This window comes from Ochotona princeps, chromosome 28 (assembly GCF_030435755.1).
Source record: "Ochotona princeps isolate mOchPri1 chromosome 28, mOchPri1.hap1, whole genome shotgun sequence".
NCBI classification, from domain to species: domain Eukaryota; kingdom Metazoa; phylum Chordata; class Mammalia; order Lagomorpha; family Ochotonidae; genus Ochotona; species Ochotona princeps.
Window position 1 is genome coordinate 8,069,856 of NC_080859.1, and position 15,952 is coordinate 8,085,807.

The 15,952-nt window shown below is 41.1% G+C and overlaps 1 protein-coding gene across 1 annotated transcript in view; it reads left to right on the forward strand.

Moving 5' to 3' along the window:
- The first annotated feature begins 4,716 nt into the window (after positions 1-4,716).
- ADGRV1 (adhesion G protein-coupled receptor V1) overlaps positions 4,717-15,952 on the forward strand; it is a 387,995-nt gene continuing 376,759 nt past the window's right edge. The window contains exons 1-3 of the mRNA XM_058656191.1: positions 4,717-4,825; positions 13,667-13,851; positions 14,957-15,106. Coding sequence (XP_058512174.1) covers positions 4,717-4,825; positions 13,667-13,851; positions 14,957-15,106 — 444 coding nt within the window. The remainder of the gene's footprint in view (positions 4,826-13,666; positions 13,852-14,956; positions 15,107-15,952) is intronic.

Sequence of the window (15,952 nt, forward strand, 5' to 3'; positions counted from 1 at the left end):
GCCCCCCCCCCCCCAGCAATGGCAGAGGTAATAATAGTCAGATAGGAAGTGAAAACCATGTGGAAATTGGGGAAAACCGCCAGGAACTCCCGTGTCTGTTTTGGTGAGTGACCAGTCAGGTGGGTGTCTCTCTTCCATTAACTCCTGTGGAATCGGTCTGCGGGCTGAATTATTTATTGGCACCAGTGACAGCTTAAAGGTCTGTGTAGTGCTGGTGCTCTGTCACTCCCTGGCAGTTCAGACTTTCTGCAAATATACGTCTTTGTTGAAAAGTGAAGATAAACTTCACCGAGTAGCCAGAGTCTAGCTCACTGAGAATGAAGCAGGACTTCAGGTTTTCTCACTTGCCTCTATTTCCTTCCTTCACGGATCTGGGTTGGGGACTCAGGTGGCATCTGTGTATCTGGAGGGTTCCCTAGTATGCCAAGGTGGGTGTCAGGCCACACAGGAAGCCACAATACTCAAACTGTTTGCCCTGATAGAGATGGGGCAGGGCTGGGGATGGGTGGAGTAGGGGCACAAAGGCTATGTTTTCCGATTCCGTGGTGACACGCTATACACTTTAAAATGTGCCAGCCAGAGTCCCTCCCACAGTCACTGGGCAGGTGGTCCCAGGCCCCTTTTCTGGTGCAGTCAGGCGTGAGTGTGGCTGTCCCTGGAAACGAGGGTTGGATGTTGATAAGGGCATTTCTCCCCCATTCACACAGGATTCTGCAAATCTAAAATAGACTCCCTCTTGCACAAGTTGAAACCCTGGCTGTTGGATGCACAAAATCACTCTGGGTAAATGGAGATTGTTTGTCTTTGAGATAAATGATGGCTCTTTAACATACGCATTTAAATGTAGTTACCTTCAAACATCTCTGCTCTAAGGATTGATGCATTTTCTAAGTTTGTTGTTCCCAGCTTTTTCCTAGGCGTATTTTCTCATACATGTGAGCACAGAACTCTTTCATGCTTTACTTTATTAGGGGCTTAACCCAGCTTTAATCCAACCATCTGTTCACATCTTGGCGCAGCCACTGATGGAGGGGCTGGTGGGGGCCAAATACGTTTCCCATGTTTTAAAGGTTGGGTAAAGAGCTACCTTTATGAATAGATTTCACATGATTCTCAGCAAGACAGTAGTGTAGAAGTGGAGTAATAACACATTTCATTCTCTGAAGCCGAAGGTCCCGTCTGTCTGTAGTTTTGTTGAAGGGCAATTAACATTTCAACCAGCCAATTTGGTTAAATGCAATGAAGTCTTTGGGTTTATAATTTGCTGCTCTCAGTCTGAAGCTGTTGTGTACTAGCTGTCATGTAATCCTCTGTGTGGCCCTCTCCAGCGTCGTTATTGTTGCTTATCTTAAAGAACTAATCAACAGTTTTCCTTGCCTTCAACTGTAGGGTGCCACAGGGCCAGGACAACGAAATGCCAAGCTAATAAGGCTGTGATTGTAATTATGAATAGCCCTTATTGAAATGTGGTCCAGGTTGAAAGATAGAGCATAGCTTCAAGTAAAATGCAACTCCAAAAAGGCATTGTGTGCCTCTGTAAGTAATGTATTTCTCCTTGGACTCTTGCAATAAATAGAGGGTGTATATACTGGCATTGATTGAGCTAAGATGACTCAACATGAACAAAGCAGCAACCATTCTTATTTATATTGACTGCTCTCTTCATGCAGAAAGAATGCTGTGGGGGGACATGTATAAGAAAAGATTAAGGGCTACCACAACTGAGCTGTGTTGTAGAAATCATTGAAGGATATGTGCATTAATTGAAAATAAAATTTTGTTAGCACTTTTGAAGTTTTGATAATTAGGTGGTGTTAACATACTTTCTGCATATACTCATGTTGCTCTGAAGGAACTACTGCATATTGTGATAATCCTTTTCTTAGGATAATCAAAATATTAGCCTTTAATCCATGTCATGGGGCAGTGATTCAGTCGAGTACATCTTTGAATGCAACACTGTTGTTGCATAGTGCTATCTATGTAATTGGAAATTAAAATTCAGTTCTCATTTTTCCAGTAAGGTTCAACAGAAAATAGGTATAATGTGGTTTATATGAGATTTGCATGTCCTCATTACAGTTGTGAGGATATACGTGAATTACATTGTCTTTATTTTCATTGTGCAGTGATAAAGCTCTGCAGCTATCATTAGTCATTAGTGTATTAGTCAGCTCACTTAAACACTGTTGAGAAACGGAGGAAATGGAGAGCTCCCGGGCCTCTGGCACTCCACACTGAAGGTTGCACGGTGGTCTGTCCCCAGTGAGGCATGGCTGAACTTGGAGAAATGGTGGAGTAGAGAGGCGGCAGGAAGGGCTTATGTATTTTATTTCTTAGATTTTCATTGGATAGATAGGCAGAGAGGAGGAGAGACAGATCTTCTGTCTGATTCACTCCCCAAGTGGCCACAATGGCTGGCGCTGAGCTTTGGTCGGAAGCCAAGAGCCTCTTCTGGGTCTCCCACACAGGTGCAGGGTCCCAAGGCTTTGTGCCATCATCCACTGCTTTCCTAGGCCACAAGCAGGTAGCTGGATGGGAAGTGGGGCTGCCAGGATTAGAACCAGCATCCACATGGGATCCTGACACATGCAAGGAGAGGACTTGGGCTGTTTCCTGCTACCTTTTCAGGAAAGTTAGAGAGCTGGATCAGAGGTGGAGGAGCCAGAGCTTTAACAGGCACCCACTTATGATGCTGAACTACATTCAGATGGAGGCTGAAACCTATGTGATGTCAGCCCTGATTTCATTCCTCTTTAAATTGACAAATATTTCATTGTGTGACTGTCTTGCATTTCTTGGTTTACCAACTGTTTATTTGGCTTATGTTACACTGAATGATGCTACTGTGAGTATGGAGGGTGGGAGATTTTAAACTCCTACCTCTCAGGGATTGGTTTTCCAGTTTCTGGCCAGCATTTGTTTCTTGTCTCATGCTGATTCGAGCCATCCTAGTAGATAGACATAGTGCCTCATTGTTTTGATCTGCATTTCGCTAAAAATGGTGCTACAGAACATCTCTTCATGTGTGTCTTTCTCCATTTGTATCTCTTTTGAGAAACAGCCAGGTTTAAAGGTTAACTTTATTTTTTTAAAAAGATTTATTTATTTTTATTACAAAGTCAGATATACAGAGCGGAGGAGAGACAGAGGAAGATCTTCCGTGCGGTGATTCACTCCCCAAGTGGCCACAACGGTCAGTGCTGTGCCGATCCGATGCCGGGAACCAGGAACCTCTTCCAGGTCTCCTACATGGGTGCAGGGTCCCAAAGCTTTGGGCCATCCTCGACTGCTTTCCCAGGCCACAAGCAGGGAGCTGGATGGGAAGTGGAGCTGCCAGGATTAGAACCATTGCCCATATGGGATCCTGGGGCTTTCAAGGCGAGGACTTTAGCCGCTAGGCCTCTCCGGGCCCTAAAGGTTAACTTTAAAGAGCAAGAAACAGTATTTCATGAATTATAAAAACCAAAATGAAAAATGAAGGTTTTTTTTCTTAAACCCACTATGCAGCCTCTCAGATTGAAGGGACAATTAGTTCAGGGACAAGATGAGCTTCAAAGTGCTCGGTACCCTGGACTTGTATTGATTAAAGGCAAAATAAAGGAGAAAGAGTACCATCTTCAGAAAAACTCCCAAAATTTCAGTTTTTGATACTAAAACTAAGGCGAATTTGGAAAATGAAAGTTGATGCATACAGTGAATCCTATTGAAGGTTTTCACTTGAGTTTTTGTGTTTTCAAAGCCGTGTTCTAGGTGGAAAGGACTTGGCAGAGGGTGAGGAGCACATGAGCTGAGGCGGAGACTGGGGGTGGAAAGATGAGGAAGACCTAGACTGGGCAAAGTATGACGTAATCTGAGCCTGGTTTTCAATTCTTGCACATTGTACCTCAATGTTTCACAGGAAATTGTTTTGATTCTGAACTGAGAATGCATTAATTTAAGTGCAAGGTTGGACTTGCTAGTGTAAGGGGTATTAAATGACATTATTTAAAAAGTACTGCTTTACGCCAAACAGTGACAGGTAAGACATTTTCTGTCTGCTGCTTTATTCCTAAATATAAGCAATCGCTGTGACTTGGCTGAGGACTTGATCCAGGTCTTACACAAGCGTGGCAGTCACCTGAGAGCCTTTGTCAGATGCCCCCAAGGCATATGGGAATGAAGCCGAATCAGAAGTGGAACAGCCAGGGCTTGAAGTGGAGTCAGAAGTGGAACAGCCAATACTTTGTATGGATCTATCTCAGGGGAAGTTTAACCTATTGAACACTTATCCCAATGAACTTGGTTTTAAGGTTAAGATTGAGTTCTAATTAGTGGGATTCTGATCTTTAAAAATCACGATTAATGATAAAAGTAAGTCATATTCAGGGTAACAATTGAACAGAGAAGTACCAAAATCACTTGTCAGTGCCAGGTATAGAGGTTTAAACTGTCCTTTCAGTACTTCCTATGGGTATATTTGTACATCAATTCTTGTAGATTAAAAATAAAATTTAGATTAATGTGGTAAGACAAAATTGAAATATATGCTGATTCTTCGTATAGTGAAGTATTTCATGCTACAACTTACAACTTCGAATTGTGTAGTAACTTAAAAATGAGGTACTATTTTTTTTGGAGAATTTCCACTTTTAAAAAGCAAGATCAGGGGCTGATGTGAAGTGAGCGAATGTCACAAGAGGGAAGCTTGGCTCACTTTTGTTATGGATGCAGGAGATGGATTATTTGTGTGGCGCGGTTGGGAGTTACCACAGTGTCGTTCGAGGGACCGGTGGCACATCTGTGTTGGGACTTAGCACAGTCATAAGCATGAATCTTAAACTTGGTGAGTTGGATGGGGAGTTTCTTTGTGAGGATTACTACCTATGTCAATTCAAAGCTTGCTATAAACTCTGCTGATAGTGTAAATCAGTCTTGATAGGAAACATTGTTCTATGGTCCTTACAGCCTCTAGAAATGATGACTTGAATACTTACTTTAGGCCTCTTTAGAGTTAACTCAAAATGTGAAGCATGTAATCTAGAGATATACTGTGTTTCCTAGACATCTTATAGTAGCAGTCTGACCAAAATGGACGTCTGTTACAATAGACCTTGAATTACTGGTTGGAGCTTTTTTAGTGAATGATTGAGTTGAAATTGGGAGTTCTTTAAGAGTAGGGAAAAGCCAAGATTGCTAAATGGAAGGCATTGAACTGTCGGCAGGAAAGAGGAGGAAGAGATCAATGGAGTCACATCTTAAAGAATGGGGTACAGATGCACATTACTCAGAAGTTTGGGTTTTGGAGATGGAGAATTTTGGAGATTGAGAATTTTCATGTGCGGAGAGCATGTCACGAATGAAAAGTTAAAACTGCTAAAAAGGGGATTTACTTTTTCTTAGGAAATCCTTCTGAGAATTAAAGTGTATTTAAATGTCTTGATTGCAGTTGTATTCACTGCTGCAGACAATGCCTTGAAGAGTATGGGCACAGTAAGGATGTTCCTGAGCTCATGCGTGAGTGAATGGTCAACAGAGCCATAGCATTAAGAGCAAAGGTTCATTGAGACTTGTGTGCAGGAAGCTGAAGCCGGAAGCTCTGTAGCTTCAGGTCGAATTCGGGGACCTGTGGCCTACAGATAGTGTGGGTGAGGTGGGATGGGCGGTGGAATGGCCGCGATGGATGAAGCTGAGCCGATCCAAAGCCAGGAGCCAGGAGCTTCTTCTGGGTCTCCCACGCAGATGCAGGGTCCCAAGGCTTTGGGCCATCCTCGACTGCTTTCCCAGGCCACAGCAGGGAACTGGATGGGAAGCAGGGCCGCTGGGATTAAAGCCAGCCCCCATTTGGGATCCCGGTGCGTTTAAGGTGAGGACTTTTTTTTTATTATTATTGAAAAGCCGGATATACAGAGAGGAGGAGAGACAGAGAGGAAGATCTTCCATCCGATGTATCACTTCCCAAGTGAGCCGCAATGGGCCGGTACGCGCCATTCCGATGCTGGGACCAGGAACTTCCTCCAGGTCTCCCACGCGGGTGCAGGGCCCCAAAGCTTTGGGCCGTCCTCGACTACTTTCCCAGGCCACAAGCAGGGAGCTGGATGGGAAGTGGAGCTGCCGGGATTAGAACCGGCACCCATATGGGATCCTGGGGCTTTCAAGGCGAGGACTTTAGCCGCTAGGCCACGCCACCGGGCCCTAAGGTGAGGACTTTAACCGCTATGCTATCATGCCGGGCCCTGGTGGAATTTTACAGTCTTAACATGCATTATAAAAATTCAATATTAGTCTTGAAACTTTATCATTGCTTTTATTTATAAATCATTCTGTGATTGGAAAATGAGAGCCATGCTGTATGGCAGAATTTTCCCTAGGCATAGAAGTGTCTGCACAACACTCTGGCTTGCTGAGGTGACATGAAGTGTGAAATAGATTGAGAAACAGATTCATGCCACAAAGTCTTTGGTTTCATACGTCTTGGGATGGGAGTTAGGTTTTAGGAGTTTGAATTGGTTGAGGTTTGTAGGAATTGGTGGGGAAAGATCAAACCATGTTCAGATACTGGGATATGCAGTAAGACTCATTTTAGCAGAATTTTCTGCAGTGCTGGAGGCCTGATGGTAAATTAGAAATTTGAGTATCTAAAAAGGACTGTTAGGAAGACAGCTCTGAGCAATAATACAAGGAATAGAAAATAAACACAAGTGGGAAAGACAGAACACTTAGGCTGGGCTGTAAGTGATGCATTAAGGCTTTACCTAGTTCATTTGGATGTTGTATATCTGGTCAGTGTGGCTACTGTTAAGGAGTTACCTTACTTTAGCAAAATGTAAGTAATGCCAAAGAACAAGGTCTTTATTTACTTAATGTTAGGCTTACACAATCTGGTTTTACAGCAAGGTTACTAAATGAAAATGATGAACACAAAGCAAGGCATTGTAGATGAACAAAAACCTGCTTTTAATTAAAATAAAAATATATATAACAGCATTCCTATCTGGAATCTAAAGAAATCAAGGTATGTGTCCAAACCAGAGACGCTGCTGGTGCTATACATCAAGGCAAACCAGACTTCTAAGAGCTCAGGAATAATGGAAACTTAGTCATTAATTTGTGAAGCTTAAAAAAATAGAATAGTGAACCAATCTGGAGGGAGAGTGATAAAGATCCTAGAATAGATTAACAAAAATCAGACACTTCATGCTTGAACTTCTGAATAAAAAAAGCTAGAGAAAGTCAGTCTCAAAACATCATTCATTTACTTTATTTTTTCGTGATGCAACTGTGTAGGCTCTGGGATTTCCTCTTCCACCCTCTCCATGTTCCCTTCCCTATTTTCACGTATATTACAATAGTCCTTCAACAGTAACAAGTCCATCATTCTGCTATTTAAGTGTATTCTGATTGTAGGTATACACCAAGGTAAAAAGTCCAGCATCTTATTGTCAACATGTACTTAACAGTTCCATTGGGAGTCCCATCTTTTCTTCAGGATTAGAGATGCACACTGCAGTGTATCTTTACTTGTAGATAAGCTAGTTTCCCTTATACAGTTCCTTTAGATGAATGTGTATATGCATGTTTACCTATAAATCTACTGATCTTATATTTTGCATGAAGGTTGACTTATATCAGGGAAAACATGTGATGTCATCTTACAGGTGAGGCAGACACACAACGCTTGAGCAGAAACAATTTTTGATTTAACTACAACACTTAATTAGTACACGAAGGCTTTTAAAATTCTGAAAATTTTACCTACAACTCTAGACTCAATGAAGCTTTTAGTTAAAGGATAACACAATTCCTAACGTGCAAGACCTGAAACGTTGCTATACATCTTTTGCCTGAATGTGACTGGAAGATCAAAACAAAGGGAGAATCAAGCAAATCAACAAAGACATGGGATCATCAAACATAGGTGGAACACAGATCAAAGTGAAGCAGAATCCCTTAATGACTGTGGCACAAAGTATAGAGGGCAAGCTTGACTGATGTAGGTTTGACTGTACGCGGTTTCCGGAAGATAATTGCCATATTTATGTCTCATTAGAAAATGAACTGAGTGTAGTGAAATCCAGTGGAAGCACGATTTTCTAAATGTCCATAATGCTATTGGTGTATCGCTGAGATAGCTGAGACAGTCGATGTGTCCTCAACAGGAATGTCTGTGTGGAAGCCTGGATGTCTGTTCCTCAACCTCTTGGAAAGGTGCAGAACAAAGCAACACCAATTCCACACCTTCATGCATGTCCCTGCTTGTGTCAGCCTTGGCTGGCTGTGATGCTGATGAGGCTGACAATAGTGATGAACAATGGGTAGCAGAAGCATATGGCAGATGGGATGGGGTGAGACGTGCTGCGAATAGGCTCATATTTCACTTTTTCATGTGCTGAGTGCATACATGCTATTTAAAGATAAATATAGTATTTTGAAAACAAGGAATCAACATCACCTATAATACCCATAGAAGATTCCTCTTGTTCATTTGAAAGTTTTTCTACTTGTACCATTTTATAATTCAAGCTACAAATATTTGCATTGTATTGTGATATGGAAGAAGGAACTTACTAAATACAAACAATGCAGATTAAGAATTCGTTGAGGCTAAATAATTGATGATATGAATGATGAAACTTCTCTTCTTCCACAGCAGTAATTCTATAGTTGTGGATGGGCTTTAGTAAAGGGAGTAGAATTGAAGTAATTCTAAACTTGAAAACCTTGATCCATTAGGATCATATTTTCAGTATTAATTACCTGGTGGTCACGGCCTGGCAAGAGGCTCGCTGCAGCATTGGTGATGCAAAATGCAGATGCTCAGAGGTCAATGTGTCATCTTTCTCCAGGTCCTTGTCCTCAGACACCTGTTTATTTTGAGACTTAAAGACTGTTTGCTTTTAAACTGAGAAGCATGTGTGGGAGTGGGTTGCTGCAAGATCAATTGAATTCTTACGTTTTTCTTATTTTTTTTGTCCTTTTAAAATTTATTTATTATTTTTAATTTATTAATTACATTGTATCATGTGACAGTTTCATAGGTACTTGGATTCTTCCCACCCCTCCCCAAACCCTCCCACCATGGTGGATTCCTCCACCTTGTTGCATAACCACAGTTCAAGTTCAGTTGAGATTCCCCCATTGCAAGCATATACCAAACATAGAGTCCAGCATCTTATTGTCCAGTCAAGTTCAACGGCTTCTTAGGTATACCCTCTCTGGTCTGAAGACAGAGCCAGCAGAGTATCATCCTGACCAATTAATTTCTTATTTTTAAAGGTTTATTTGAAGGGCAAAGAGAAAGAAAGTCTTCTATCTGCTAGTTCACTTTCCAAATGGCTGCAATAGGCAGGGGTGGGCCAGGGTGTGGTCAAGAGCCTAGAGCTCCATTGGAGTGCCTGACAGAGACCCAAACACTTGAGCAATTTGTTCCTGCTTTCCTAGGCATATTAGCAGAGAGCTGGTTCAGAAGTGGAGCAGCCAAAACTGAACCAGAACTCATGGGATGCTAGTGTGCTTAGCCTACCATGCCACATCAACCCTCTGTGTTTCTTCATATTTTTGTCTGCTGAGTCATGGTTCTGGTGTATTTTTCTGTTCCTTGTTGTATTCTGTTTATACATAGCTACATAGGCATATTCTTATGGAGAATATACCACATTTGTTAACATTTTCCGAGACACTTGTTTATATGAGGCAAAATGGAAAGAAAGTACTATGCTAAACAGGACCAAAATCCAGTGAATTTAGTGAGACACTGTTGAGTGCTGTGTCGTGATATTTAATGTTGGAGTGCTAATTCAAGCAAGGAATTACTTTGGAGCATATTCACTGTGATTTCAACGGAAGGATAGGATGTCCTGGGAAGAAGAAAAAAGCTGGAAGGAATTGATGGCAAACTAAGGAGCCAGCTATTGGGATTCTTTGACACTCAAAAGGGTGCCTTCTTAGGTTCACTCCTGTCCTGCTGTGGTTAAGTTTGAAGATCTCTTTGGTTTATCTCGGTGTCTTAAGATTACTAATCCTGGGCCAGTGTGAAGATGGAGGGGTTAATACTAGGCTGCGAGTACACGTGGTAGTATAACTGCATGAAGCTGGAGGGATAGCTAATGTGTCTTGCACAAGTGCTTCGAGAAGATGCGTGCTGCTGAACTTGAGGTAGGGGTCACCTTCCACTCTGTGCAAAGCAGGATGAATTCTCAGTGCCTCACATTGGAGATGGGTGCATGCACATTGATGCTGAATGTGACAATCTAACCATGCCAGATAGAGCAATAAAAAGGTAATTTAGTGCCTCATTAACTGAAAAATGGAGGCCACAGCTGGATGCTGAGACTTAATCTTTACTAAGGTGTTGGCTTTATTTCCTGCGTATGTGGGAATCTGGCCTTTCTCATCCCAGTCCCAAATCCAAGGGTGGAGGAGATCATCACTATGCTTATGCAATCGCCTCAGAATTGTATCTTGTCTTGGCTTTGACTGGCTTGATTTGAATAGTATGCCCACCCCTGTGGTATACTGAGTGCAGAACCATATGTGTGTGTGTATATATGTATAATTATCTACTATATGTATGTGATCTGCTACAGACTATATTTTAATTATACAAAAATATTTTTTACAGGATTAGGTGACTTTTTGCATACAGTGAATATGAATAGCAGACTGCATGCTTGTGTTATCAGAACTCAAAATTGCATACTATTGCTCAGTTTATAAGAAGCAAGAAAGAAACCTACCTTGAGATGCTAAGAAATCTATTGAGAGATGAGACTCTATGGCAAGAAGGCTTCTCCTGAGTCTCTCACTTGAGTGCAGGGGCCGTGAACCATCCTCTGCTGCTTTCCCAGGCTGTAAGCAGGAGCTGGAATGAAGTTGAGTAGCTAGGACATGAAGTAGTGCCATTTGTGATTAGCCTTCTGTGGCAAAGTGCTGGCCCTACTCATGATGATCTGTTAAATATGTTTGGATTTTTCTAAAGAAGTTTAACAAATACTCTGGGTTATGTGAAATTTTTCTTTAATTAGAAAAGCAATCTGAAATATTAGTAACATCAGTAATGTCTTATTCATGTGATCTTCTGAATGAAAAAGAATTCTAAAGATTATTAGTATGATAGAGAAATGTCCCTCTGAAAAACAAACTGCCCAACATTTGCATAACTATGCCTGTCTTGTAATGGGAACTTCATTTTTGAAGCTTCGCTTGAACTTGTGTTTTGAATGCTAACTCTGCCACAAAAACTCTTCCTGCAATGTGAAAAGATGAAAGAAATGGAGCTACAATTATCAGTGATGTCATGCAGTTGGAGGCATTTCCAATCAGGCTTGTTTGTTTGCATAATCTCAAAACTGATGTAGAGCAATTTAAAATGAGTTTAGTGAGTTAAATACAAGATCTCAGTGCGCTAATTGCTTGGGAAGCTGTAGGAATGCAGTAGTTGAGCTCAAAATGAGTCCTGACATTATTAGATGCTGCTAAATATTTAAAGTATTCAAGAAAAGTATAGTGCAGTTTAAGTAAATGATTGGTAACCTGAATGAATAAGGTGCATGCTTTCAGGAAGACTCATAATGAAGCAGTTTTATGGATGTTTTGCTTATTTTGCACGTGTTTAAGATGTTTTAATGGTTGTAAACATACAAGATCAGTGAGCTGTCATCTTAACTCAGGATGAAGATGTGTAATTTGTAGGAAGCAAATGTAATAGGCAGGGTAGTGTGGTTGGGTACAGAATGTGCTGGTGGGCTCCTAGATCCATTCTGCTGTGATGTTAGCAGCAGGCTATCCACATGTGATTGCACACTAAAGTGTCACTGAACACCCATCTTATCAGCATACGATAGCCAAAAAAACCGGCAAAGTGAATGGTGTAGAGTGAGTCCTAGCAGAGGGCAGGGTCCTTGGTTTCACTCCTGGAGGAGTTGCTTGTGGCCCTTCCCCATGTTCATTCTGATGTTCTGATGCCCAGGGCTGCTTCGCTAAGTCATTGCATCTATTCATTAACCTGTTGGCCCCAGTGTCTGCAGCTTTCATGGGATTAGTGATAGGCCCGTATTGCCAGATAGGTTAAGTGTAATCTTACTACAGACTTCCTCATGTGTGTCCTGACATGTTGTGGCGTTGCACTGTAAGATTCTGTGCATCCTAAAGAAAGCTTGCAATGAACAACATTGTTTGCTGTTGTGATTGCTCTATTTCAGTTTCTCACAGCATGCATAGACTCTCACAATGCATGTCAGAATGTGGATGGACTAAGGGGAAGTGACAGTAAGCTGCACACCTTAAGGGTGGTGGTGAAAACTTAGAGATGCCCCAGGACACAGCTTCACACTGGTCCCCACACTCCAGAATGGTGCTTTTCAAAGAGCATCCTAAGGACCAGTTACATCAGAACAAACTGTTCATTGCACATTCCTGAGCACAGCTTCTCTCAACGAGGTCAGAATTAGAATGACAGTTGGCATCCTAAAACAGGTGCTAAGTGGCTTGTCCCACAGGACACACTTGGGGAACGGCCCTCAGTTCGGGATCCTTTCCTCGTTCTGTAGTTCCATTTTTCTCCCTCTCTCTCACTTTGAACTCTGTCCTTTATTTTTCTCAGTTCAGGCTGCTTTCATATCTTTTATACAAGGAGTTGGAGGTTTATTTTTTTGGAACCACAGACTAGAATTGATCTTTACAAGACCTTGTTTACCACCTTCGTATCCAATCTCTGTCCCCATTGCTCCAGGTCCCTCTCCTGGACTCTAGTTGAACTCGGCAGCCCTGACTGTGAATTCTGCAGTTAGAAGCACATGAATGTCAGGCTGCATTGTTGAAATATAATTGAACATTGTATTTATATCCTAAAAATACATGAAGGATGCAAGTATTTGGTTCCTAAATGTATGTGGAAACCCCGCATGCATAATATGTATGTATATTCTTGGCCAAGGTGAAAATGAATAAGAAGCACCTGGCTGGTAGGATACAGGGTGATGCAAATCCGCTTTAAAACACATGACCTTGTTATGTTCGTGTGACTGATCCTTTGGGACCTAACGATCCATGAGCTAACTTATGCATATTTCTGGTGGTCCATCTACATTACAAAAAAGCAGTACTTTCAAGAGGCCACTGCACTCTTGCTGCTTCTGAAACCACATACTTCATGCTGTGTTGCAAGGAGTGATGCTGATGGCTCAAATGCTCACACTTTGGGAAAGTTTTGGGAAGCAAGGTTTTGGCTATTTGAAGACGGTTAAATCTTAAGAACTGACCCTGTCTTTAAAAGTTGGCTCACTTCTTGCCATAAAGAAAAATTAGAAATTCCCACATGTGATAAACTTAAGGAAAAATGTAGATTCCAAGTAAGAAATTAATTTATTGGTACTTCAGTTGTATTTTTGTCCAACATTTGAGTTTCCTGTAGGAAAAGATTGACTTGAATTGATTTTCCATGTTGCTGCTTTGTTTTTTCTTATGAAAGTATGGTTTTCAATGTTTAATAAGCTAAATTTCCTGTTATAGAAACTAAAAACAAAGTGTGAATAGTAAAGTCGGAAGATACTGTTTAACTTCTGTCATCACATGTGAATGGCTTCTGTGACATGTTTATATCTGAGCTTACTGTCTCTTAACTCTGACAACACAGACTAATGGATACGTGAGATACATTTGTGAATAATGCCCTTTTATTTCCCTATAGGGATGCCCTCTGCATCTTTATTAGTAAATCTTCTTTCAGCTTTGTTTATTCCCTCTGTGGTTGGAGAAACAGAAATAAGATTTGCGGGGCAAACAGAATTCGCTGTTAATGAAACGAGCACGACTGTTATCCGTCTAGTCATCGAGCGAATAGGGAACCCAGCAAATGTGACTGCAGTTGTATCGGTAAGAAGTGATGGTAGTTCTGTTCTTACTGAAGTAAGCATAAAATTGCTCAATTTCAGTGTTGACGATTTTTTCTTTTTACTGTTTGACTTTGAGTACAACTCATTGTAATAAATGACTTGTAGCAAATACTATTCCATTTATACCTCTTCTAGGTTTATAGAACAGTAGAGCTATCCATGTGCATTTGACAATATTCTTTGTGTGGAAGTCGAGGGGAGAAGGAAAAGCAGATTTTCCATCCTGATTAGAGATGGCCACAGTGGCTAGGGCTGAGCCAGGCCAAATCAGATGGTTTTTCCCAGGTCTTCCATGTGGGTGGTTAGGGCCTAAACACTACAGACATCTTAGGCTGCTTATCCCAGGCCATTAACAGGGATCTATCGAGTGCCAGCATTATAGGTAGTTTTACCCACTGTGACACAGTGCCAGTCCTTTTAATTTGTTTTGATCAATGACAACTTGGAAATTGACCAAAAGTTCTGCATATATGTCCCCCATTTTATTAATTTAAATCATATTGTCTAGGAGCGAGATGATTCATTTTGGCTCTGAGTGGAATCTCTTTGATTTGTGTGAGAAATTACTCCTTCATGACTTCATATTCCTGTGGAATCTTTTTAGCAATGTTGATTTTATAGAATCAAATCTTAAAGTGGAATCATTAATACTAAGGAGCTGAGAGAGCTAAAGAAATTGGTTTTTATTGGACTTGTTGAATATGAATATAGACTTCATGTTGAGTTCTGGAGAAAGCCATTCTTGGAAACTGAGTTTCTTCAAAAGGCGTGATGTTCCTGAGTTTTTCGTGGACTCCTGCTTCTTTGGGAGAGTTCTAGCCACAAACTTTGTTTTCAGCTTTGCTGGCATTAACTCCAGCTCATTTTAGGGACAGAAAAGTTAATGTTCTCTTGTGTAACTTTCATATTTTTGACATTCCTTTCCCTTCCATGTAAAGGAGTGTTTTCAGAGAATTATTTCTTACACATTTTTCTTGATCAGTTTCTTACCTGCTTGATTCGTGCATTTTTGGGTGGCTCCAGTTAGCATTATTTTGCTTGTCTGAATCCTGTGTTAAGAGGGGCGTGTCTTCGGTTTTCTGTAGCTGTATGGAGAAGACACTGGTGACTTTTTTGACACATATGCTGCAGCTTTCATTCCTGCTGGAGAAACGAACAGGACCGTGTATGTAGCAGTCTGTGATGATGACTTACCAGAGCCCGATGAAACCTTTGTTTTTCACTTAACATTGCAGGTGAGTCCTTCTCCCTCCCTTCACATCAAAGGTGGAAAAGTCTTAGAACTTGTTCAGAATGTATGCCTGTAGAGCTTAAACTAGGCAACTGTCCGTATTTGTCCCAGAAGACAGAGCTGGGCAGGTTCATGGTGTGGTTAGTCCTCAAACATTGTTAGGAGTGTTGTGTAGCTGGTTTCTGGGTTCATTCTGCTCCTTTAGGATTTGCCTATGATGGATGCCTCAGAAAGCTGTCTCCCTTTGCCTTGCTCACTCTCATTCCATGCCTGGTCTCTGCATAAAGGGTGACCGTGACTTCTGAGTTCAAAGATGCAGGACACAAAAGCAGGCATGGAAGTTGGAGGCCCCTGTGCTTTAGAGTACATTCAGGGTAGCCTTGGGAAAAAGTTTGAATAGCCTAAGATTTGATTCAGTTTTGTGGCTTGATATGTTTGCTTGAGGCCATAGTGGCTAACACCATTGTGGTTATTTTTTCTGGAGGGCATTGAGCATTGTTGTTTGAATAATGGTGCCAGTAGGATTAAGCGTTTCAGAAAGATTATATTGAAACAGTTACATTTGGTCTTTGTGAAATAGTTTCTTTTTTGTTTAATTGTTGAATATCACTAGAAACATTGCAAAGAAACTGTCCATTTTATAAATTGCTCTAGTATTTGGTTTTATGGTTTAGAGAATAAGTTGCAGTACTATATAGCATAATACTAAACATTTGAATAGACATTCATAATGACCTTTTTAATTTGTAATATTAGTAATTATGTTGTAACTTGTAAGAGATGGCTTATAATTATTCAGTTATGTTACAAATCATACTGATTAGCACTTTTTAACTTTGAAAAACTGTTC